This window comes from Perna viridis, chromosome 6, assembly GCF_037379345.1.
Source record: "Perna viridis isolate PV_CMFRI_1.1 ecotype Kerala chromosome 6, ASM3737934v1, whole genome shotgun sequence".
Lineage (NCBI taxonomy): Eukaryota > Metazoa > Mollusca > Bivalvia > Mytilida > Mytilidae > Perna > Perna viridis.
Window position 1 is genome coordinate 37,113,011 of NC_142450.1, and position 26,717 is coordinate 37,139,727.

Below are 26,717 nucleotides of genomic sequence, written 5' to 3' on the forward strand. Positions count from 1 at the left end.
GCATCAGGTGTTCCAAAAAGGACAGCAGTTCCCGCTTCTTTGCAAAGACGCCTGTCGTGCTGCTGTTGGAAGTGAAGTCTGGTCACAGTAGAAGAGTGCGTATGATGGATGGAGGTCGTTGATCATATTGGTAACAAGCACTATATATTGGTCAGTCATGTCATGGTGACGACCATAGAACTTTTGGAAAGATTGTATTGGTATTTCTGGGCCCTATCAGTTGAACATTGGTGAGTTGGTGGAAATTTCTGGTACGGGTAGAAGTTAATAAAATTAAAAGCAATAATGAAATATTTGTTAACATCTATTTATTTTCATCATTTTCTGAATCTTAATAGATATTATTGGTTTCGGTGATGCTATAGCGATTATCAGGTGTAAGCAAATAAGGAACATATAATAGGAATTTAAAGTAAATGTCATCCTTAGACTATAAATCCATTTCACAGCTCCAGAATACAATTTGGTCTCATTGCAACATTCTTATTTACACATTTCCATATGGTTTTTTTTCTGCTTTTATACATGGAATAAGTTTTCTTGGACAAACTTGAGAATAAAACTCACAAATTTGCCTACTCAATACATCTGCATAACCTTGACTTAATGGAAATCTCAGACTTTTATTATATGGAGATCTCAAAAATTTTACTTAATGGAGTTCTCAGGAATTTTACTAAATGGTGATCTCAGGAATGTAAAACAGCCCCAATCTTTTCACACTTCTGGAAACCTCTTATAACTCACTTCAGTTTAACACTCTGTTTTAAGGGCATTCTTCCAAAATCTAATAGGCAAAAAAATAAATAAAACCCAACAGTTTATTGATATCAATAATATACAAACAATTAAAAATATTTCTATAACAATAAAGTATACATGGTACCTCCTGTTACTGCTGTACTGTGTGTCACAAAATGTATACTGCTAACAATTTTTTGAAATTTCATATTAATTTTTTTTGCACAAAAAAAAATCTGGAAACAAGACTTTATTTCATATTCATAATCTTACAGCTATATTACTAGTTCTAAAGAAGCAACTACACAATATTTATGGGTCTAGTGTAAATGTTTATCCTAAGATTTTTTTACTCTGAACTTTTTATTTTGTACTATTGACCTTTTACAATAGTAAAACTAAATAAATGTTTTGACACTAATTTCATTTTCCTGCAAGTCTCACTGCCAAAACTCTCTCATCCTAGCTGCATAAAAATCAAATAGTTGTCCCATCGTTATAATACATCATCCTTGTGTTACATCAAAGATGTGCTGTGACAGGATTGTTAAAAAGTTCATGAATACAAATATCTCATATTGCCAAAATCATATACATTTTTGATTCAACAAATTAAACCATTTCTGATAAAAAATAAACTTGAATTCACAAACAATTTTAAAATAGGTATACAATTTGTGACTCACAGTAGATAGAAATATAAAATTTGTGAGGACTTGCATTATGAATCACTTGGAAAATCAATTCTAGGTCTATCTATCTATGATAAAAGTACACAGCAATTAATTGGGAATTAAATTTCTAGCCATTGATTTCACAAAGACTTTAAAAGTGTCACAACAAAGCAAGAACTTATTTGCTGCCTATAAAAAATACTCTTTGATACAATGCAGTCTTGAACGCAAGGCCTAAAACCTACAGTTGTGTAGCTAGTGTGAAAGTACTTTAATTTGTGGATACCAATTTCAAAGGATTAGGGAAGACACACAATTTCATGGATTCATGAATTTGTGGCATTGAGGTTTTCAGAATACACATCAATGGGAATCTCCTTTTAGTTGAGAACCAAATCATGTGGTCTGGCTCATCCACGAAAACTTTGAAAATTGGTAGCCCACGTACAATATTGCTTTCACAGTAATATGTATACATGTGTATCAGCATTTACATGTTTCATTCAGAAACCGAACATGTATAAACAACCTTTTTTCAATACTAATAGCATTCAGCATAACTGTTCTATTGTACACTTAGCATCAATAACCATCACAATGAAGATATTTCATATTAGAACATGAATTGTGACTGACCAAGTCATGGTCTGAGTTGTCTCCTTAATTTGAAAGCCGAAAATGATAAAAAAAACTTTTATTCAAATTTTGAATTTCATGAAAAAAAAACTTATCTATTCATTATACTGTTAAATGTGTCACACTACATCAAAAGAATAAGAAATTATATTTTCATTGGAGGAAAACACACAAAAATAAAGAAAACCAACAAAAAATGAGCATTTTTTTCCATGAAAGTGTAAACAAAAAAAGAAATATTGTAAATTTCTGCATAATATATTCTCAAGAATAAAGAGATCACACACATATGCAGAATGAATAACATTTTAAGACATTAGTATTGTTCCTTATGATAAAAAGTAATGTTTTAAGTCCATAACTTCATATGCCTTCAATATACTTAACACTTTACAAGTTCCAAAAAAGGTTTTCTAATTATAATGTTTGATTCTAATACTTATAAATATTCTATAACTTGCAACAAAATAACAAAAAAAAAAAAAAACGAAATTGGAAACAAAGACATACAATAAATTCAATTTTGTCATCAAATAAGTTGAAACAAACTTCATTACAATTCTGTAGTACATTTATATACTTGGGATTAGTCTAACTGCACACTACAACATTTGTAAGAACTTCTTATATCTGGAATATGTTGTTTCTTATAATTATATACTAAAAGCATATGATATGAACACATCTCTGATTGTGGAAGACGTAGTAAAATTCATGCATCTACCAGATAGTAATAAAGTCACGGAAAGGGAAAAAACATACTCTTACTCCTATAAACCAGTCTTCCAAATCAAAATAGAAAAATCCCTTTTACCAGAGAATAATCTCTTAAGATAAAAGTTTCTGGTTAATAGCATAATTTCTCTAAATACCAGACTTCACAATCAGCCAGAAGTCTGAGGATGGTAAAAATTTTGGTGGGTCAATAAACACACCACTTTCAAGCCAGTAATATCTATATAAAAAAATCTCAGAAATATAGTTTAGGGTCTTGATCAGAAATTTACTGTCACATGTGAAGACTGAAATACAAACCATTCAAATGCAAGATGTATATCTTAAGTTTAAATGATTCAACCTCCCTACTTTTTAAAAAAATTGTGCATGTGCATACTAAAATCAATTTGAATGCATAAACTTTGCAGATACATGTATTCCACAAAAAATTGACAATTATTAGAAATGTTCATACTTCATTCAATGCTTTATTCCTTAATGTTTTAATTCACTTATAATTTTTTTTATTTCTTTGGGATTTACAACATTTGAATAACTTAAATTTTTTATAAGATGCCAAGAAAATTTTTAATTTGCAAGAGATTCTTTCTTTACAATAGCAATTTGCGAGTAGCACTTAAAACATACAGTTGTACATATATATATTCAGAATACTTGTGAACAACAAACAGTTATGATTGTACTTAAATAACACTTCCACACATAAAAATAAAATAAAAATACCAGAGTCTGACTTCAAGCAAGAATTAACACATAAGCCATGTTAAGAAAAATTTCCCTGCAAGAAATAAATGCCTGTTTCGTTTGTACCCTGTCTGTTTTTTTATTTACAAGAGCATACTTATGCAAAACAGTGCCAACAAGGTTCAAGAGAGAAAAAAACAACACTGAAAGAGTACCATTCATTTCTACCATTCATTTCTATACTGTGTATGTCTTTTAACAGCTAACACAAGACATTGACGTCTATAGTCTAATCCTATTTTTCTCCTTTTAATTCCTTCCAACAAAAGTCATACATGAATCACCAATACATAAAAAGTCCCTACAAAACATCAAGTCTTAGTATAATTCAAGGAATAAAATGTTTGGCAGGGCACAGCTTGATATGACCACAGCGGTCGAACCATAAATTGTGGTCAAGTATGGACACATCATCAAAACTTGATGCAACTCTGAATTTGAGATTAAATGTTGGACACATGATACCACTTTGATTAAATGAAAGTGGCCCCTTTTTGTCCCTTAATTTCTAATTGTTTAAGTAACAACCCCAAACAAGAAGCCCAGGCTTCTTTTGGTAGATCCATTATCATCTACACTCAGATTGTTTACAGATGCCAGACAATGACGACAACAGCATGATACCATTATACAAATGATTTTTTTTGTGGTTATATAAAAACACATCTACAATTATACTGAATATCAAAAGCACACACTGCACCAAAACCTGTTGTAAATATGCAATTTGCTCAACATACAAGGGTATCATTAAAGTTCACTGTGTGGAATGTTCTACCAGTTGAATCAACAACTCAATATTCGAACTTGTGCTAAGAATGAAAGAAATCTATTTTAAAGTTTGATTATTTAGTCTCACATACTTATATCTTTAGGTAACATACACTTTTGAATATGGAAAGTAGTCAAATGATGCCTTTTACAAAGTTTAAAGTATTAGTAGACCACACATAATGCTTAATATATTTTTAATTTCTTCTGATGATATGCATAAAAATCTTGTAAACCATGCAGAAAAATCCAGTGCATACACTAGTCTACATAGATTTAGGATCTATATGTGGTTTAGGCTCTTGTGGCAGATGGTATTTCTTATCAAACTGTCTAGCTTCTTCCTTTGCCTCAGTTGGAGAGGGATGATCGAGAGGTTTTATGTCTGGGTACCTCTCAGGATGGTGTGCTACCTCATCAACAACTACTTCTATGTGATGTTTCTTTCTGTCTGACTCTGGTGTCAAGTAGCTAAAAGTAAAATAAAACCTTAAATGTATAAGAAGTTTCTTTTTTTTTTTGCCTGTTTTTCCAACCTATATACCTAATTACCAATTTGCTTTGTTCATTATTATTAAGGTGAAAAAAACTTCATTTTCTATTAGTTATTGAACACGGCATTGAAGGCACTAATACTCTCAAAGAATAACCTAATCTATATTCAAGTGTTCAGCAGCTGTTGCATACCTTCTCCACTCTGCATAGTTAAGTAACATTTTTAGGAAGTTTTTTATTTCACTATAGTTTTTCTAGTTGGACTTTTAATTATACAAGAGTACATTTATGACCACATTAACAACTTACTGTTTCAAAAGAGTTCCATTTATTAAGAGATAAAAACACTTTGTGAACCAGCTTATTTTCAAATACTTTTTACATTCATATATTAAAAGTGTAGTACAAAACTGTGAAGGCTATTCCAGGAAAAAATGTCTAGGGAGTTGGACAGCATCTTTTAAAAATTGCATGGATGAGTGTATTTCAAAGCATACGTAGTAATACTTTGTTATGAACATTTAAATGCTATAGGTGGTGGGGTATCCAACACTCCTATACACTTTTCCTGGAATAACCCTGCCATATATTTGTTATAGTAATTAATCTGCACATTCTAGAATTTTTATTTCCAGTCATGAGCATGAAAGGTGAGGAACAGTTATTTCTTCTGTTTCACTTTTCCTATGGCAAGCAGAAAACTTGAATTTCCAAAATAATTTAAGTTCCAACAGCAGATATTGGACTTTAAATAATACCAGTGCAAGAACCTAGTGGAACCTAAAATAATCAACAATCCAAGACTGCCGTTATAGGCCATTATTCATTTTTGAACGGCAACATAATTTATATTTGAGTAAAGGATTGTCAGGAGATTGCCATTATATAGACATAAAAGTATCCATGCACTGAGCCTGTTTCTGGTCATATATTGAAGTATTAAAAGAAACAGCTATTCTTAGAATTCAGGTTTATAAATATAAAGACAAAGGTGATACATACAAGTTAAAAACTTTAAAGTTCACTTTTATTTATTAAGAAACAGTTATGGACCACAAATTGTCATTTGATTGTATAAAAAAGCATTTACGTAAACCATGATTTCTATTTGTTTAACTTATCAGGATAAACTATCATACCGAAAATGGCTAAACATCTGCTAATGTTTAAAAAAAAAATTTTAAATTGAAACACTGTTATTTTTTTAATAAAATTTACTAGTTCAAAAAAAAATATGGAACCTTAAGTGATATCCCACCATGTAATGGCGGAAAAAAGGGGGTGGCAAAATGTTCAAAAGGATTTAATTTGAAACTACATTATGAATTTTGCTGAGAAGTGAACTTAACCTGTATTTTATGGTACAAAACAAATGCTCAAAGTTTTGAAAACATTCACATATCAGTTCTCAAGTTATCATTTTGAAAGTATTGGGGGCAGACAAACAGAGGTCATCACATGATACCTAACCACTTCATGGTACAAAACAAATGTAAACTTGCTCTTACCAAAGCTCCGTGCAGGTCCGGGTGTTAAAAGAATAGGCCTGCAGCAGCGCTAAGCTTGTCGTAAAAGGCGACTAAATAGTGCTCAGAAACCTAGCTGGGGGCTAGGCGCTCTGCCCACAGAGCAACTGGGATGTGTGCCCCAGGTGGTGGAATGGGGTACCCCTGGCATGTTACATGCTGGGGTTGTCAGGCTATAATACGGAAAACCTGACCGCAAACCATAGTGGTGCACCGTGTTGGGAAAGATGCCACGTTCCTCGCACGTTAAAGAACCCTGCTGTGGTATTCGATAGGAGTAGGAACCTTTGCGCTCCGCCACAGGAGGCTAAATTGCCCGACCTTACCCATCCCCCTTTTTCCAGTGGCAATCAAAATTTGTCGACCCTATTATCCTTGTGACCTATCCTTTTTTTTTTTCATTTCATGTTCATTTTATCATCCATTTCATGTTCATTGTCTGAATATAGCTGAAATATTGCTGCTCGGACGTTAAACCCCAACAAACAAAACAAACAAACAGCTCTTACCAAAAATCAATTCAATATCTAAAGAGGTTTAGAAAAAAGACCAGCAAACTTTTTTTTCCTAGATGGACAGAATGGCAACCAAAGGTAAAACTATATACTGTGATAGGTATATGTACTCTGCATTGACATCTCCATGAAAACTACATCAAATTACAAATATATCAGAAACACAGAGTGAGCTAATAATTTTTCAGCAGAGTTACAGAAATCATGCCTTTTACATTTATATTTCAGTGTCACTATTGCTCTAAATGTACATGTAAAAATTTAGACTGCTTGATATACAGTACCTGTTCAGTAAAGATGGAGCACTGAACCAAAGAAAATGTAGATTTTACAATTAAGATATACACATAAAAAAAAGAAAAGAACCCCAGGAAAATTTGAGTCAAGACATTTTTACAGTAAGTTTCCCCATCAAAAATGTCCTTAAAACTTTTCTTTATATACCACAAGTTTCTTCATTAAAGAATGGAAACAACAGAGTTGCTTGTGATCTAAAAAAGAGAGTGGGAGATATGGTAAATGTATTAATTTTCATGAATATTATCTATAGAACATATCTATGGGTAATAGATTTTGAAAGATGATGAGTGTTTCATGGTCTAGAGTGAATATTAGTGATTAGTATTTGTCACCCTTAAAATGCAGAAAATTTAAAATAACAAAATGCCAAAATGTTACACACAGCAACAGGGGTCTCAATCTAGTAAATGGAATGCAAGGATTGATTCTACACTTTGTCATTTAACTCAAGTTTCATTGTATACATATATTACTGTAATTCAACACATCTTACTAGTAATTGATGAATCTTCCACCCTGAGTGACTTGAGCTGCAAAGTTTGTAATATGGCAGGCAAACAGAAGCATATTCCTAGGTTGTACTCTTATGGCAAATCTCATGAAAAGTGATGAATATATTGCCAAAGCTAAAAAGAAAAAAAAAACAAGAGGGTCATTCTTCTAACTGAAATGTTTTATTGGAGTTAATTCATGAATAAATATGTGCATGCATCATGAACATGTGTAATACATTTACCAGTAATGAAACATGATCTAAAAACTAGATCTTGCACCTCTAACTCAGTGTTTATAAAGTTGCTATTTACTAACACTCTAATGCAAATACTGCAAAGAAAATAACTTTACTATACTAAAAACAGAGGGCTGCTCTGAAGTGTATGATATGCTTGTCCATCACTTTTTGTTGTTAAAGTCCTATAACTCTGAAAGGAAAACTGAACAACTAACAAAAGAACTTCCTTCCATGAATACAATTACTGTACCAAAGACAGGGCATCTAATGGGACTTTAAACAATACCCTACCATGTATTGAACAATTTTTGGGTTAAAAACAACCTAAAATGGTCATGACTTTTGTGTAAAGAATCTGATAAAACAGATCTTTATCTGTATTTTACAATCCTTAATAACTATAAAAAGTTTGAAAAAGATCCTTCAATATCTTCTTCAGTTATCTGGAAACTGTTTAGGAACAGCAACTTTTCAGATGGTACTACAAATGTATTAATTTTTGTGGTGTACTAATTTTTGCAGTTGCCTCAAGAACGCAAAAAATAGTACCCGCAAAAATATATTCACATTGCCAAGACTGTTATAAACTTGGTTTCAACAATTTTGAATAGAAACATCATTTTGTGTAAGGGTCGTATCATTCAATGCAATCAAGTATGAATTTATACCAAGACTATTATAAAAACATACAATGTATACTGTAAAAGCATGTGGGTTATAATTTCTAAATTCATTATCTTGTTTACATAATGATTTGTATCAATGGCCATAGAATACCTGTCACATCAAAGAATAGAAATAAATACTATGCAAACATTCAATTCACAAAAAGAACAAATTGTAAGTGTCAAACACACACTACAGGTAATCACCAATAAAAGGTTACCATTAAATACACACGCTGAGAACTGTCAATAAAAAGTTAATCTGTAAACAAGCAATTAAAGTGTCAAAAGTTATCCTACAATTAGCTACGGATTGGGCAATTAAGTGAGTTCTTTTTAGTTTCAGATAAGAATATATACACTGTTAGATTAAAGTGGCCGTAGGAAACAAAATACTAAATATGTGGACTTGTCAATTTGTTAATTTTGTAATAACAGTCGCCATTAATTTATTGAAATATTAATGGTAAAATATCAGAACAAAAGAGGAATATTACACTGCCGAGACGATCGAAAAACTTTATTTTCATCAACCTTGAAAACTGAAAAAATTAATACCCACAAACATGTTGACTTTTCAGAAAACGTGATAATGAGCCGACGCTCACAGTTTACAGTATCATATAACACACCATAAATTTATGTGCCTGGATACAAAAATGAATTCAAATCCCTAAATGGGTTTTCTACATGAAGACAGACAGAATGTGGTATAGCAAAATATGCCTGCTAAAAGATAAAAGTGCACGTATATAAATTTAAATAAACACATGTTAAAAACAATATAAAAGAATAAATAAAAGACATTTACCACAAGTCATCTTTCCACTTATCATTTCAGGATCTTTCTTTAAGTCGGCCAAAGCTGCCAGTGGAAGGCCCCAGTTTGCAACTGAATATAAAAATAAACGATAAGCAAAATCATACAATACATTTGAGATACATTATCAATCATGATTATTAAATGACTATATTTTAACATATACTTTTTTGTCTAGACTAATTTCAATATTTGAAGGGGCGTCTTACATATCATCCTACATATTGTAGTGCAGATGCACATTTATAAAGATAATTATGCTGTGACATACATTATATATTACAGAAAGTACATGTTCTGGTTAAATTATTCATAAATTAACATGAATCATTAAAGCCACTGTATGTTACATGTCAATGTTGATTGTGTTGCTTTGTCACATGGTCCATGCTCCCAGTTTTTAGTGGAGTCCCAGTTACTCATTTGCTTTTGTTACTTTGTATGTATTATTTTAGTTACTTTATGTTCTTTGTTGTGTATGTCTGTTTTCCATGTCTGGTCTTTGACTCTAGATTACATTCTTTTGATTACCACTAGAACCTTGGCTCCCTTGATTACTCTTTAACTGTTTTTATGTATTGTATTTTGTTTTTTCATATCTAGTTTCTATTAGAGTTAATTCTTTTACAATTTTTATCAAATGGTTGAACTTCACTATACCCGAATTTCAGAAATGCACAGAATAGACCATTTTTACTAAAGACTTACACAGACTGTGAACAACACAAGACAGTCCTCAACATTAGCCAAAATCAGCCTCGGGCTAGTACAGTTTAAATGTCCGTAGCCCGTCCAGGCTAGTCAGATTCGAGTTGTGAAGGTGTAAGATTAAAGTGTTTCAATGACCTACAGTATGTTGTTGTGTTTACATTCTGTCCGAAATATAATTACAAAGTTATGACAATGTCACTATTGTTTATTTTTGTCATTATTTACTTTCGCGACCTTTTGTCCTTTCGTGTCAAATCATTCGAGTTAAACCTGACGAAATCTGAAAACCGGGCGTTAATTAAAATCAGCAATATGCCGCAACGTTTATTTTGTTATAGTTACTATAAAAAATGATGATTAAAAGTAAAACTAAATAAAAACTAATTGATTTATATAATAAAATCTTTCACAAATACTTGTAGGACAACATAATATTTAGTTGTCAAATTAAAATTACCGTGGTTCTTATTTTGATTTAAGGGTCGTTGTTGTCTGTCGATAGTTTTCGGTATTGATAAATTCTTTATTTTTTTTTCTGAATTTTTCGAGCTATTAGTTTTGAGTTCGGGCTACCAAAAATTCAAACTTGCTAGCCCAAAGGGCTACTGGACAAAAATTTGAAGGCAAGGACTGCAAGATTCTATATAAAACTTACCAGGTCCCCAAAAATGCTGCAATGAATAAAAGCGAAGTAAGTTTATTTAAAACAAAAATAAAAAAAGAACAACTGTACATGTTAATTTTAATAAAACAATACATATCCTAGCTTACAATGTACTGCAAATACACCGGAGTGCACAGAAACTAAATAACAACAAACAATTTGTGTATTCGGGTAATGTAAAGTTTTCACCAAAAACATCATACTTTTATATACTTTAATGATTTTCTATGATTTAATGTTTTTTGGTATACATGGATGTGGTCATATTGTGATATTGTGACTTACAAGCACTTATTTTAAAATCTATCGAATGCATTTTCAGTTATGTCCAAATAACTGTAAAAAATACATGCATCACTTTTCCAGAATGATAACCTGTAACAGGTTTTTTTTTACTTTATAAATTCAACAACATAATAATTCATATAAGAGAGCAATGTTATTAAAGAAATAAAGGTGTAATTTCTAAACAAAGCAAAATCTTTTTCAGGTAAAAGTGTAATCAATTTATTCAATTTCACAAATAAATGTGTTAAAAATACTTACAGTGCTGTTATTAAATTCAGCCAATGAAATCCAAAAAGCAGCAAAAGTATGAAATGAAAAAAATATGGTCTTATTCAATATTTTTTTAGCAATGAGGCTATGGCAAACAGGAATATTTTTAAGTCTGGCTTTTAATACGTAAATGGTATTGATCCAAGACTACTATACAGCTCATTATAAAATGAAACTTTTTTTCAACTTCAGGTTTTATGTAATAAGTAGTGGGGTAAGTGCTCTAGAATTTCAGAAATTTCAATTTTCCATAGCTATCTTACAACTTTTTTCAACATTGCATCCTTCATAATTTTCTTAATGAGTATACATGTGTAAAGTGTTGATATTTTCACACTTAAAATAGGAAACAGCACATAGTGAAATAACTTTTCCCAGACCAAATCTTTGTTGCCTCAGTCAGATAAGAGGAAGTTAAACAGTATGCAAGATTGTTGGCAGATAATATATAATGTTCAAAAATACATGCATGATGACATCACCACAAATAATCATTAATTCGCACTTTAATAAGTAACAAAACTGTTTAGCAAAAAAAATTCTTTTCAAAACCATGTTACTGAAATTTTAATGTTTTGTTGTACCTTATCACTGACATTCTTTCACCTCAAAAAAAAGTTTTATTTAGAGTTTGTGGAATATATAGATGATGATAATGTACTCTACAACTGTATTGATATTTCCCTGCCAATTGCACAGGTAACTGATTATATAAGGGAATACCTCTAATTAATTCACTAGAAAATGATGAGATTAAAAATTAAAACCAGAACATGATTTGAATGTTACCACTTTCAATTTCATTACTGTTTACCAGATCTGACATGACAAATTAATTCCAGGAATTTTCTTTAAAAACTTTAAAGTTTTAAAGTTTCAAGCCTTAACAGTTGCCAAGCCCTGGTCAATGCTCATAGTTATGATTTTTTCATGATAATAAGTGAAGTTATAATGACTTATTTTTAGTTTTTTACTTGTTTTATGCTATTTAAAATTTGTCTCAGTCTCATTTTTGACTAATATTAGTTAAACAGTTGTTACCAATGTCACTTTTAGTCCTTTTAACAGTTTTAATTTTAAAATATAAAGAAAGATATATCGAGAATAGGTATGGTCTTTTTTTTTACTGTCCTGACTTAAACCAAGTTAAGCTAGTAGTATAACGGATGCAATAATGCCAATTAAGCTAATTTGGTGGCATTTTCCTTTGACCTATTATTTTTTTTGCCTCCGGCCTATCAAACTTTTGACAAATTTCGCGCAATTGAAACTTGACAGATGTATTAAACCTGTAGTGTAAGGGTTGCAGTTAAAATTGAAACAGGATGCCTAACGTTTGACTTTGAGTGGACTGCATTTCATTTCATGATGTCATGTAGAATTTATAGAAGATTTATCAGGCATTAACCTCATAAAATATTTTGACCATGGCAAACTAGCCATTCTGGCAGATTGGGTTGATCTTGTGCTGATCAGAAGGTCACTGAATTGTAAGTTCGAGTCGATCAAACTGCAGCGGTGTCAAAGAGATGTTTAGAATCAGATTGGCGAACATTGATTTTTAAGCGCATTTGAGATTTTTAATCTCTAAAAGGAATGTTTTCACATTATTGAAATATTAATACGTAGACTGTAATATTTTTACATTTATTTTAACAAATTATTTTTTTGCCAAAATTGATACATATTAGACAATATAAACATAATCAATTAAAAATAGTATAGAGACTATAAACCTTAAAGAAAAAAATGGCCGCTGCCATGCAAATGCAAAACCAAAATGCACAATTTATGTCCCCTCCTTTGACTGCACAGGAAAGAGCAAACCGATCAGTATTTGGTAAAACTTCTTAGAAATCCCAAATTCGTTCTTGCGTCTAAGTAGGCCGTGCCCATTTACTTTGCACATATCTCATCCTACCTCTTCCCAGCTGTGGCCTGTGCTCCTTAAATTAATAACTTAAATATAAGTCTGAAAAGATCTCAGTGGCATCTCTTTTTTAATCTGACATTTGGCGACCAAGGAAAATTACAAATTAGCCTCCGAAAACAGCATAATATTTTGAACTGTCTGTAGTAATTTTGTAAATACTTAAGTTATAACTTAATGAATAATATGAGGAAGGTGAAACCTTAAGTAATTTAAGTTACATGCTCCTGCAGTCCTGGCCCTGTGCAGGTCTGGATGTTAAAAGAATAGGCCTGCAGCCGTGCCTAGCTTGTAAAAAGGCAACAAGAGTGCTCAGAACCCTACCCCCAGAGCAACTGGGTTGTGTGTCCCAGGTGTTAGGATGGGGTACCCCTGGCATGTTATATGCTGGTGTTGTCAGGCTATAATACGGAAAACCTGACTGCCAACCATAGTGGTGCATCGTTTGGGGGAAGATGCCACGTTCCTTCCACATTAAAGAACCCTGCTGTGGTATTCGATAGGAATAAGAACCTTTGCGCTCCGCCAGAGGAGTCTAAATTGCCCTACCCTACCTATCCCTCCCTTTTTCTAGTGGCAATCAAAATATGTCAACCCAATTATCCTTGTGTCCCATCCCTTTTTCATTTCATCATTATCATTTCATGTTCATTTTATCATCCATTTCATGTTCATTGCCTGAATATAGCTGAAATATTGCTGCTCGGGCATTAAACCCCAATAATCAATCAATCATTTAATGTCTTGAAGATACCTGTACATATGAATTCTTTCATATTTTTTTTTCAGCCCTGTTATTATACAAAATACAAATGATTTTATAAAACTTCCAAACTGATAAAATTTGATGTGATATACAGTTTTTATTGTCCTTATGCATTCTATTGTCATGATCTGAAATATGTATGGACCGAAATGTCTGGCTTTGGTTCAGGAATTAAGGGCCAATAAGGGGCCAGAACCAAGTATTTTCATGATATCTGGAAATAACTTGAGTAAATGTGAATGGATCTCTGAAATTGTACCACAAGGTGTCATAACACAAAGGAACTGCTAGGGTGTGATTTTAGGGGTTGTGACTAGCAAGGTTTAGGAAAAAGTGGTCAAGAATAGGCATTTTCCTGATATCTGGACAATGACTTGACTATAAGTTACCACATGGTCCCAATCTAAAAAAGGAAGGCTAACATGTAGATTGATTTTAGGTTTTATGACATGAACAGTTTAAGAATGAGAGGCCAAATTAAAGGGCCAGAAACAAGCAGTTTCTTGATGTTAGGACAAAACTTGAGTAAATATAAATGGATAGCTTTTAGATTTGACCACATTGTGTCAATCCACAAATATAAAGTGAGATTGAATTTGGAGGTTGTGACTTGAATCTTTTAAGAGTGAGGGCCCAAAAAGGAGCCAGAAAAGAACATTTTCCTGATGTCTGCAGAAAAACTTTAGATCTTGAAATTATACTATAAGGTACCATACCATAAGAGGAAGACAAGGATTTATTTTAGGGTCAGGGATGATTTTTTTTCAGGCTTTTTAGTGGAATTCTGCTATTTCAAATCCAGATTTTACTGTTACAATTCTTTTTTTACTGTATATTTACTTCCAATTTTGTCAATTTCCGCTTTGTTTTTAGACCTCGTAAAATAATCCCAGTAAGGTATGTGACTTGTACTGATTAGGAATTGGGGGCCAAAAAGACGCCACATCATTCCTGGTCAATATCTTGTGTTAAAAATTTAATCTCAATCCTAATTCAGAGCTTCTTCAATTAAGCTTGAACGATGTGTCCTTTCTTGTTGGAATTGAAACGTGTTCAAATTTGTATCAGTTAAGTATGTGTTAATTACATGTACATTATAATACATTTGTCCATGAGATAAAGTACAAGTATTTGGTTGGAATTACACAACACACAAATTGCTCTATATTTAGGTCTTACTCAATATAGTTGCATATTAACTGTCAATTGATTTTAAACATGTTTATCTTTTTAGGTGAAGTTAGGTAAGCACATTGTAACATGTTAAAAAAGTTCATTAAAGTAAATATAAGAGATATTATACTAGTATAATTATTGTATACTATTTGGTGACTGTGAGAAGTTTAATGATTATTTTCTACAACCAGCTGAGTAACTAACAAATTTATATAAATAAGAAAGATTCAATGTAATAGTTTTTGAGGACTTGCATTCATTATTCACCGTTTTATTACTAGCTATAATTTCATAGGTAAAATTAGGGGAATTGGGAGGGTGGTCTTAGCCTGTCTCTTATAAAATTGAAAATTTTTCAAAGCATTATACACTTTATGTCAAAACCTGAAATGAAATTAGCATTAAAGCCTATGGGAAGTGGAATTAGTGGTTCTAGGCGAAAGGACATATAGTATAGGAAATTAGGGTTTAGGATATTTTTCCTTAATATTTTACTACATGTGTATATAATTTCAGTTGGTAATATTCCTTATGAAGCAACAGAGGAAAAGCTAAAGGAGATATTTCAGCAAGCAGGACCTGTCGTTAGCTTCAGGTATTGAATATTTTCTAAACTTAATGTCAATAGTCATATTACTGGTTTAGGAGGTTAACATTGGTAATCAACTTGACAAGATTTCTTATGGCAATTTATATATGCAAGTTATAAAAGTAATGTTATGTACATATACAGTAGTTAAAATAATACTGTAAAGTGGGAAATTTCCTTAATCTTAATGGTCAAAATAAAAATGTAATGAAACTTTCTTGGTTTATGACAACCTAGCAAGTTTTCTTATGAGTTTAATAAAAGGTTCATGGTAAAATATAAAAATACTGATTTAATGGGCCTAAGGAAATGCACTTAAGAAATGGATTGTTTAAGACATGTCGACTATCCAGAGTTCACATTTTGGTGCACCAGAAAAAAGAAAAAAACCTGATATTGTCTTGCACTTTAGGGCTTGCTATAAAGCCATTTTATAATTTCCTTGTTGTCTTAAGACCAACAGAAGTCGTAATGGCCATACAATAATTATTGCAACATCAACTAACAGCAATGTACGTAGAATGATGTATTGTGAACTTGATTACAGATTAAATATATAATTGTATTATTTAGTTAAGTTTGTGTGTCATAAACATAACTGCTAGGTCTAAGTGAATAGGAATTCATTCATAATTGATGGAAAAAGAAGAAACAATACCAACATTTCAGTTGTTTAATGAAATGTGATTCTTTGTTCTTTTTATTAAAATGATAATGAACTTTGGTCTTTAATTTGGCATGGAAGTGTTTTTTTTATTAACACCAAGCAAGTTAGTTGTTTGACCCCATTATTTAAGGTGTGTTTTCTTCTCTTGGCAAACCACTTTATACAGTATGTATAATGTATTGATGATTTTCTTTGTAGGTTAGTATATGACAGAGAGACTGGGAAGCCAAAAGGATATGGATTTTGTGAATACCAAGACATTGAAACTGCACAGAGTTCTATGAGAAATCTGAACAATTATGATTTCAATGGAAGACCATTACGAGTGGGTGTGGCAGCTGGAGAACAGAATAGAGATGAGCTTAAAGGAATGCAGCATGCTCTTGGTGGACCACTGATGGAGGTGTGATAGTATATAGGAGTCATTTTACAGCCATAATAATAACTTGATCTCTTAATTAGACAGATAACTTTTATGTTGTTTTTCAATGAGTTATATATTTATCCTTGTCTGTTAAACAGACACCTTGACCTTTTAATTCATATCACAGTAGTAAGTCTTTACATGTATTGTGTTAGTGCTGTTCCAGCAAAACATACATGGGACCCGGGGATGGCATTTTAAAAAAAATATATATATTTGGTTGTGGGTTGGTGGAAAATGCATTTATGGCACGGTACTGGGCTTGGAAATTCGCTACTGTGAGTGGTTGTTGGGAAAGTGAAGGAACATTATGTTGAAAGTTTTTTTTTATTTTCTCGAAATGGTCAAAAATGAATCCCTGTCATTGTATAAACCTTTAGTATAGTTGAGTTATGCGCTTTTGTTGCCGGAAGTTCGCGTTATTTTTACAGGTGTTCCACCCGGAAATCACCCCATGTTTGTTTTGACATTATTCTTCTGGTATTTTTGGGGTTTTGCTGTGAAGCAATGGTGCGACCCAAGACGCCTGAACATCAGAAAAAGATGTCAACTTCAGTCGTTTGTTGATGTGGTTCATAAGTGTTCCTTGTCTCTTGATTTTTATGTAGATTAGACGGTTGGTTTTCCCGTTTGGATAAATTTACACTAGAAATTTTTGGAGACCTTTATAGCTTATTTTTCAGTGTGATCCAAGGCTCCATGTTGAAGATCGTACTTAAGACTTATTATTATGGTTTATATTTTAAATAAATTGTGACTTGGATGGAGAGTTGTCTCATTGGCACTCATACCACATCTTATATTTATTCAGTGTGTCTAAATTATCATCAAAGCAACTCTTTCACACTTAAACTTCTTTTGAAACTGAATTTGAACAGTTGTTAAATCACTATGTAGTCATTGCATATTGGGAAACAAGACACTTCGGCACCAGGACATTTCGGCATTAGATTGTTAGACAATTTGGCATCGATATTTATTTTTTTAATAAAACTAGTTTAAAAATGAACAAATACGTTGACTTTTTCATTTGCTTTATGTGTGATTATACAGACTTTTTCATGAAAATTACCTCTATGATTAAGAATTGCAATGTGCATTGACAATAAATATATTCATATTTTAATATAACTTTTTTTAAAGTAATCTAAGATTACGTGAAAAGTTCGATGTTATTTTCTTATCTTTTATGGCAAATAAAATGACCCTAAAATGTTTCATATTATATAAAACAAATACTAAAGCTAATGATTGACCAAAACAAACAATATTCTTATTTTACTTACTATCATCCTATACACATACATTTAGCAAACAACTTATGTAACTATGTATCTTGCTGTCAAAACAATTGGATTGTGTTCACTTCTCACTTGAATATATACAAATCAAATCAGTTTCATGAAGCTTAAGACAATGCAAGACACATTTACATGGTATTTACTGTGCTGTAGACAACATACTATTTTTTTTCTGCATTGGGTGCCGAATTGTCTTGGTACTGAAATGTCTTAATAGATGCTGAAATGTCCCGGTGTCGAAGTGTCTAGAATTCTGCATATTGATATCAAGAATAACCCAAAACTTCAAAATGATAGGGTATGGGCTATGGAGTGAATGTGTAGGTGACAAAAACACCAAATTATCAAAGAAAAGGGCTTTTACTTCTGTTCTTCATCTTAGAAATTGTAAGAGATTCTACAACAATGGACAAAATTTCCATACCCTTAAACAAGATAGCCCCAGTGTGCAAATGAGCAGAATTTAATAAACATCAATATAACTTTATACTTTCTTGTTCCTCACCTGCACAGAGTGCATGCAAACTTGAGTAATGCTTAAATAAAGCAGATTTCCCGCTGAAAGTGCTAGGTATACAATTTGAGAAGTTTTCTTGAAATCATTGATCCCCGATAAAACAAATGGATTTTAGGAAACTTCACACAATTTTCAAGTGCCTTCCTCCTGTCCGATGTATGTTTTACTGGGACAGCCCTTACTTACCATTATGTATACTTTTTGTAACAGTTTGTTTAATGTCATTTAAGTTTTTCTAATATTTTGTCTTTCACAAAAAAAAAAAACACAGATGGAAAGATACTGCTCAAAAGGCACTGATCATTATAATACATATGCATACAAAAAGTACCTTCAGTCTGTAGTATCAAACAAAACAAATAAGTAAAATCAGACGTGGACCCAGTCACACCCTCACATCTCTTTGTGTAAGCCTTGAACTAGAACGTGTTTTTTTCTGTGGTATTTAAAGTAAGATAATTGGTTGTACTATTTTTTTTTTCAAGCATCTAATGTACACAAGGAGTAATTGAAAACAAATAAAAATTCATCATTGGTTATGTTCTAATTTTATAACTTTTTTTCCTCTTAAGAGTCCTTATGGAGATCCAGTAGAAACAGAGAAAGCCCCTGAAGCTATATCTAAGGCAGTAGCCAGTCTCCCACCAGAGCAGATGTTTGAATTGATGAAACAAATGAAGGTAAAGATTATTATCAATTGCTTGTCTGAACATATTTTTTTTCTTTTTATGGTATTTGATAGAAAAATGAGGGATTTCATGCTTTCAAAAAAATACATTCCTGTCTATTCATGTTTACACAATGCACAATAACCAAATGATGTTTTAAAGGATTATCCTGATTATCAAGTGGTATTAATAGTTAATGGAAGACACTTATTGTTTGTTTTCATTTATTTTTCAATTTTTAGTGTCAGAGTAATTGTTCTTTGAATGCCAAAAAACAAAGTAGGGACACATCTTTTCATTAGTTATATACAATTTAGAGCACTTTTAATTTTATTGTAATTAAAATATTTAAAGTTTCAATCAGTAACATTAAGTTTATCAATGGTGTTGTATATTGGCATGCAACCATGGGTGCAGGCATTGTCAAGTATTAATCTTTTCATCAATTTTCAACAGTTGTCTTTAATAATTTCTCACATTGTGTTTTGTTTTCTAAAGAACAGTTTTTTAATGCCGAACTTTCGTTTTCTATTCCAGATGTGTATACAAAACAACCCTACGGAAGCACGTAACATGTTACTTCAGAATCCACAGCTAGCTTACGCCTTGTTACAGGCACAGATTGTCATGAAGATTGTTGATCCACAAGTTGCCATGGTAAACTCTTTAATGTTAGGATTATTGTCATTCTTTTGGTCTAAGGAAAACCATAGGTAAACTGTATGGCATAATTTGTTTTTGTTTTGGTGTCAGTGCATTACTTAATGGCTTATCACTGATCATTCCATCGTTAAGAAAATGTAGTAATATTTAGATACACAAAAAGAGATATAAAGAAACTGGCAATACAACACACATCATGATTGAGAATTCTCTTCTTAAGGAAAAAATCACCAATACAAAGAACATTATGCTTTTTTATTCTGGATTTTATTGTTAAAACTCTCTTGTGCATTCAACACTTATGATCCCAGATTCAACAGAGAAAAATTATTTCTGCTACTTGTACTATTTCACATGTCATACTTTTTCCTACATGTATCATGGTTTTCATAAGACCGAAAAAAAATTGCTGTTGTATATTGGTATGACACTATCATTGTTGTCGTCTGTAGACACTTGGTCTTTGTGTTATAACTTGATTTTTATTTGGTTTCTCTTGTTAAAATTAAAAAAAAAAACAGTTTCAAACCACATAAGGGAGGTTGTTATTGATTTTTGGGGTTAATAGTCCCAACTGTTTTAGAATTAAAGGCCAAAAAGGGGCTCAAAACAAGTAATTCATAAAATTCAACTATAAAACTTTAGTAAAAGCATAGGAATGTCAATGATATTGTTTCATAATAATCTATACCACATTAGTTAGAATTGGATTGATTTTGAAGGTAAAGAATTGAACTTTACAGAAATTAGGGACAAGAACATGCATTTTCCTAATGTCAAGATAATAACTTGTTTATTTTTGGTCTGATTTTGAGAAAAAAAAATATTGATTCCATATGAAAATCTCTATTTTTTATTTTTGGTCTTATTTAAAAAAGAAATTGTATTGGATTCTTTATGAAAATGTCTGCCTGCATTTGTCAATCAGATTTCAAATGTCTCTTACTATTTTCAAGACATTAGGGGTTGAATGGGCCACACCCTGAATAATTGACTTATATTTTTGGTCTGATTTGAAAAAAAGATTTTTTGGATTCCTTGAAAATCCCTGACAGCATTTGTCAATCAAATTTCAGATATCTCAATAAAAAATCAACATTTACATTTTTGGTCTGATTTTGGGAAATTTTTAATTGAATTTCAAATTTTGTATTATATTATGGTTTGACCACTGTGGTTGTATTATATGCTGCACTTGACAAAGCTCTTTATTCAGTTGGTCATAGTATTTTTATGCAACTGCATATATATGTATGTTTATTTTGGCCATCACTGTGTCATAGCAGTAGACAATTTTTGCTATTTTTCATTAGCCACATTAAAAAGGGAATTATTGTTTTTGTGTATACTTGCTGTACTGTAAACCACGAAATATACGAGGCAGATTTATTGTTATTTTTGCACCAAGATCGGTAATCCCGAAAATTAAACTGTCCCTAATATTTTTTCTAAGAACATTATTATACAATTTAATGAACAATTGTGAATTTAAAACTGTGCGAAAGCAAAATGATGACAGAAGTCATATAATAAAAGATGACACGAAAATTTCCTGGTTTTCAGTGTACTAAAAAGTTACTTGAATCACTTTCAGAGATTATTCTAAGCATTCTATGTACATTGTATGAAGCATTGGTTGAAAAAAGAAATTAGACCAAAATGAAGTTTCCACTTATGCCTTTATCAGAAAGACTCCACTCTTAAAGTCGTAATAGAGAAAATAAAATTCTGCATTCCAGAACATTTTTCTTAAACTCAAAGAAACGAGATTGTTTTGGACCAGAATTGTTTAATTTTTATGTAATCTAAGCTGGAACTCTTCAGTATTGGAGGTCACAGTTTTATTTAATAGTGTGAATGCGATTTTATTTGTTTTCTCTGTTTTTAAGCAAGAAAATAGAACATTTTATTGAAAAATAAATTCTGTAAATGCTTGGATAGTCTATCTTGATATTTCTTTCCCCCATATTTTGGAAATTACACTCCCAATAACAACTACCAGTAACTATTTTACTTTCAAAATTATAACCAACAATTTCTTTTGCCACTGTGTGGCAACCAGTACACAATTGGTCATTTTGTGTAGCATTTGGTGACATGGTGATCGTTTAGCGCTAACATAGCATCAGAAGTGATGGTGTACCTCTTTAGGATTTTTCAGGTCTAGGACCTAAAAAAGTTAACAGATTTCTTCAAGCCGTAAATGTCTTCCCATGTTCAAGAATTGATATTTTACAGAACAAATATGGGGATATTTTGTCCATTGTATTATAGGCTATGTTACATAGAGACCAAACCCAGATTCCTCCAGCTTCATCAACTGCTAGTACAGCTAATACAAACAATCAAGCCAGTGTTTCTCAGGTAAAATGTTCTTAGATTTTGAATCAGATAATACTCCTCCAGCTTCATCAACTGCTGGTACAGCTAATACAAACAATCAAGCCAGTGTTTCTCAGGTAAAATGTTCTTAGATTTTGCATCAGATAATACTCCTCCAGCTTCATCAACTGCTGGTACAGCTAATACAAACAATCAAGCCAGTGTTTCTCAGGTAAAATGTTCTTAGATTTTGCATCAGATAATACTCCTCCAGCTTCATCAACTGCTGGTACAGCTATTACAAACAATCAAGCCAGTGTAACTCAGGTAAAATGTTCTTAGATTTTGCATCAGATAATACTTCATAAAATATTATGTTTTTCCTATTCACTGTTGTTTTGTTAGAGAATAGTTAGTACCTTTTTGTATTATACTATGAATAGCTCTTTTTAATCTTAAAAGGTAAAAATAGAATCTTGACGAAATAACATCTTCATATAATATATTTGTATGATAAGTGCCAAAAATGGCTCATTTGGAATTACGGTCTTGATAAAATTTATGTATTTTATTTTCTAGCAAGCCACAGCTGGTGGACTGTTGAATCAAATGGGATTGATGACAGGTACACGAAATTTGTTTTGGGTTCAGTGATCCTTTCGTGGAGTCATGTTCTCTTTATTTTAGTGATTTTATGTTTGACGTTATCAGAAAGTATTAGGTAACTTCAAAATAAAACAAATAAGTGAAATACACATCTTTTGACTCTTTCCAAGCTGATTGTTGGCTAACCTCTATTAACAAGTAGACTACTATTCTAGTGAAGTTCTTGTCTAAATCAAAGCAATGAATTTAACTGAATGTTTTTAAATCTGAAGGAGAAGGATATGATAAAGAGGACAGTTTGAACGTTTCAAGCTTTAGACAATTACATTAGTGGCTAGTTCAGCAATTTGAGAAAAAATGTGTTGGATCCATTTGAAATTTGGTGTACTATAAATGACATTTTTTTGTATAAAATATTTTAGAATTGTATAACTTAAGTGTAAGTTTTCATTAGAATTAGGCAAAATAGAAAAAATAAGAAATATGCAAGTCAAAACCATACTGATCTGACAATATAATTTCACTCAAGGAGCTTTCTCTATTTAAGACCATTATTTGATTTCTGCATCACTGGAATTGCTCAGAAATTTTTCAATAAAATGTTTGAAAAATTAGGTTTTTGAAGAGTTTTATGCCCTTGAAATGTTCATTTTCAGTGCAATTCAATGAAATAATAACAAAATTTAGGAAAATGATACAGTAAATCCTTGATCCTGATGGTGCAAATAGTCAAATTAAACTTTCAAAAATAGTTCTTAATGTTATAAGGAACTTTCCAACTAAAAGTACATATTTGTTGAAAGTTAAATGAAATAGAAAGACGTTTTGATTTTTTATGTATATTTGTTCAGGCATCAGACCACAGACCTCAGTACCACAGAGTATGGGACAACAAATACCCCCTTCATCTATGACAGGGATGAACCCACAGAACCCTATGGCTTCAATGGCTGGTGTAGTCCCACAGGCATCAATGGCTGGTCCTAATGTATCCATGTCAGGGTTAAACCCACAAGCTCCAATGGCAGGCATGAATCCAAGGATGGGGATGCAAGGAGGTATTCCAGGATTACAACCACAACAAGATCTGATTGCTGGTGGACCCTTGAGACCAATGATGGGTAAAAAAAATGATATAAAGAAGTTTTTCTGCAGCTTGTTGCTTATTTAATACAAATAAAAGGAAACCATAAAAATCAATTAATTTTGCCCTCTCTGTCCATACCACATTAGTAAGCATTAAAATTTGCTGCACAATATTTTGTGATACTTTGTGGGTAGGTAGTACATGATATGTAGTTGTGCATTTAAATAGGACTTTATTATTCACGGAAGTTTTTGGGAGTTATACTACTTTCAACTTTGGAATAGGTGATACTTACTTTAATTAACCTTGATTGAATTTTAAACAAAACAAAAAAACAGGAATGAATATCATCAACACACAGAGAACTCAGAAGCCATCTGTCAGGTTGCCTATTTGAATTTCCTCAGATGTGTCCAGTAAACATTTTGTAAACAAATATACTCTTGGGAGAAAATATTCAAATCACAGAAACAGTGAGCTATAAAAATAAAGCATATATAGTTTTACTTATTAGCATGTTAAAAATTGTTGATTTTTACTTTGAAATGATGCTACATGTTTTATTTAAAGGAGGTCCTGGTGGTCCTTTGGGTAATATGGCAAGACCTATGAGACCTGGAGGTCCAGACCTTAGACAACCTGATCCAAGAATGATGCCAGGAGCACCAAGGGCACCTGGCATGTCAGTACCTCCTCGACCGGGAGGTGCACCATCAGCTGGAGCTTTAAATAGTCTATTGGTATGTATTTCTGACAGAAAAAAATATTTACAATTTATTGCTTTTTATAACACATAAAACTAACCCTAAAAAATCTTATCAAATTTAACATAGTCAGGCAACATGGTATCGTGTTCCTATCATTCTATGATAAACTATAATTTGTTTCAGGGAGCTGGTGCTTTACCTAATCTTGGTTCTGGAGGTCAGATATCTGCACAAGACCAAGAAAAGGTTTGTAATGCAGTGATTATATATAACTGTTAAATTATCTTTTTCCTGAGCATGTGATATATGGTATTTTACATTATCACATACGGAGTTGAAATACCACAATGTTATAAAAGCATACTTTTCTGTACATTATTTGTCCTTACGCAAAAACTGCTTTTGAACAAAGATGACATGTTAGTGCCTTGGGGGAAATAGATTAATATATGGCCACTTGCATATTGCCCTTGTTAGTGGCTCTCTGTTGATATCATACATGTGACCTATATCAAGGTATTGGATACTATGGCTATGTACATGTATAAAAATCTATAAAAGGTTCCACCTTCAAATTTAACTGCACTTTTTTTTCAGGCCGCTCTTATCATGCAAGTTTTGCAGTTGACAGAACAACAGATTGCCATGTTACCAGCAGACCAACAACAGAGTATCAGGATCCTAAAAGAACAGATTTCAAAAAGTTAGCCCTGGACATTTTAATTCATTGTTGTCATTGTGTATATATGTGTCATAAAATGGGGAGATGTTTAAATCGTGTGTGTTTTGTTGAATAAGCCTTGAACTTAAACCCATTCATCACTAATACATTTGTGGGGAGTTGGGGTATATAAGAATCAGGTTGTCTGACTGTGTTTTTTTATCTGTTTGTATAGCCAACTCCTCCTTTACCAATTCAGGGATATTGATATGGATGGAGCGTAGGATATCTTATATGTAGAATGTTAGACCAGTACTATGAATGGCTAAAAAACATTCTGACAGAAGTGAAAAACTTGTCGATACAGAAGTAAAAACTTTGACCAGTGCCGAAAATCTTCTTTATCTAAATACAATTTTATATTTATTTTTTTATTTGTTATGCTCTCGAAGGGATATTAATGTTTGTATTATCAACTGGGTTCTATTACCTGTATACTATATGGCCATAAAAGACATTAATGTCCAGTTTCAAGGCAGTTTGTACTTATGGCAGCTTCATTGCATATACTTTGTAAATGAAATGGAGAACCACACCAATCTTGGAAATTATTCGCTAGCTTTGGTGATGAAATACAAATTAAATCATAGCCTTTTCCAACATAAGAATGGCTAAAACAGCCTACCCTGATATTTTTTAAAATGACATAATTACCCATAACTCTTTGACACTTAAAAATTGCAAAACAATAATGAAACAAAAACGTAAAAAAAGATTCCATTAAAAGTGAATGAAAGTGAAACATCTTGAAACCAAATGAATAAAAACGAATTAGAATCTTAAAATAATTAAATTGAAACAGAATGAAATGAAAGGAAATGAAATAAATCTTGAAAGATGTTTTGAAATTTATAGTTATCACAATTTTACCTATGCCAGAGACAATTCGACCCAAATACATTTCAGACCATAGCAATCCGGACAACTCAATACATCAGAAGAAAAAAACAGAAATGAAAATGAAAGTTTGTATGAATTTATGTTTCTTCAGAAGCATTTCAGGTTTTAACTGTCTCATATTTATAATTTGGGAATTATTGGCTGTGTAGCAATATATTAAGCTTCCCAGAAGAAAGGGGCAAGTCTCATAGTTTGAGGGCACACATTGAGCTACGTCATATTAAAAATTTAGAGGAAAGTTGGGCATCATATATTGATGTGCATAAGAGAATACTGTTATTGTCAGTCACCTCAAAAAGAAGATCAACATATTCTTTAAGATTTTTAACACTGATCAAGGATTGAATTTCAGGATTTTTTTCCACTAGCTAAATTTAGCAAG

At 31.9% G+C, this 26,717-nt stretch overlaps 2 protein-coding genes across 4 annotated transcripts; one reads left to right on the forward strand and one right to left on the reverse strand.

Annotated features, from left to right (window-relative positions):
- Positions 1–807: 807 nt before the first annotated feature.
- Positions 808–12,837, reverse strand: LOC148614792 (putative mitochondrial pyruvate carrier 1). 3 transcript variants are annotated; one of them, XM_088589168.1, is made up of 5 exons: positions 11,280–12,676; positions 10,725–10,740; positions 9,350–9,430; positions 7,634–7,766; positions 808–4,775 (listed from the first exon to the last, which is right to left on the reverse strand). In XM_088589168.1, the coding sequence occupies exons 3-5, from the start codon at positions 9,372–9,374 to the stop codon at positions 4,571–4,573; spliced, it is 363 nt and encodes a 120-aa protein (XP_088445294.1). In that variant the 5' UTR covers positions 9,375–9,430; positions 10,725–10,740; positions 11,280–12,676; the 3' UTR covers positions 808–4,570. The 3 variants fall into 3 exon arrangements, with proteins under 3 accessions (XP_088445294.1, XP_088445296.1, XP_088445295.1); XM_088589170.1 differs by lacking the exons at positions 10,725–10,740; positions 11,280–12,676 and adding an exon at positions 12,700–12,837; XM_088589169.1 differs by lacking the exons at positions 10,725–10,740; positions 11,280–12,676 and adding an exon at positions 10,067–10,230.
- A 166-nt stretch (positions 12,838–13,003) lies between these two features.
- LOC148614793 (uncharacterized) lies at positions 13,004–25,489 on the forward strand. Its single transcript, XM_088589166.1, has 11 exons — positions 13,004–13,131; positions 15,680–15,758; positions 16,618–16,822; positions 19,234–19,341; positions 19,867–19,986; positions 22,267–22,356; positions 22,894–22,939; positions 23,772–24,041; positions 24,578–24,747; positions 24,898–24,960; positions 25,312–25,489. Exons 1-11 carry the CDS (start codon positions 13,041–13,043, stop codon positions 25,420–25,422), a joined length of 1,353 nt encoding a protein of 450 aa, XP_088445292.1. The 5' UTR covers positions 13,004–13,040; the 3' UTR covers positions 25,423–25,489.
- The last annotated feature ends 1,228 nt before the right edge of the window (positions 25,490–26,717 follow it).

Bases quoted from the DNA above. Each gene is read 5' to 3' on its own strand.
- LOC148614792 (XM_088589170.1), bottom strand. From the start codon at position 9,374: ATGATAAGTGGAAAGATGACTTGTG. The intron at 7,767-9,349 runs GTAAATGTCTTT...TTTTCTTTTTAG, and splicing joins AAGTGGAAAGATGACTTGTG to CTTTGGCAATATATTCATCA. The intron at 4,776-7,633 runs GTAAGATGTGTT...TTTTACTTTTAG, and splicing joins GGAAGATTCATCAATTACTA to CTACTTGACACCAGAGTCAG.
- LOC148614793 (XM_088589166.1), top strand. From the start codon at position 13,041: ATGGCCGCTGCCATGCAAATGCAAAACCAAAATGCACAATTTATGTCC. The intron at 13,132-15,679 runs GTAAAACTTCTT...ATATAATTTCAG, and splicing joins AGCAAACCGATCAGTATTTG to TTGGTAATATTCCTTATGAA. The intron at 15,759-16,617 runs GTATTGAATATT...TTTTCTTTGTAG, and splicing joins GGACCTGTCGTTAGCTTCAG to GTTAGTATATGACAGAGAGA.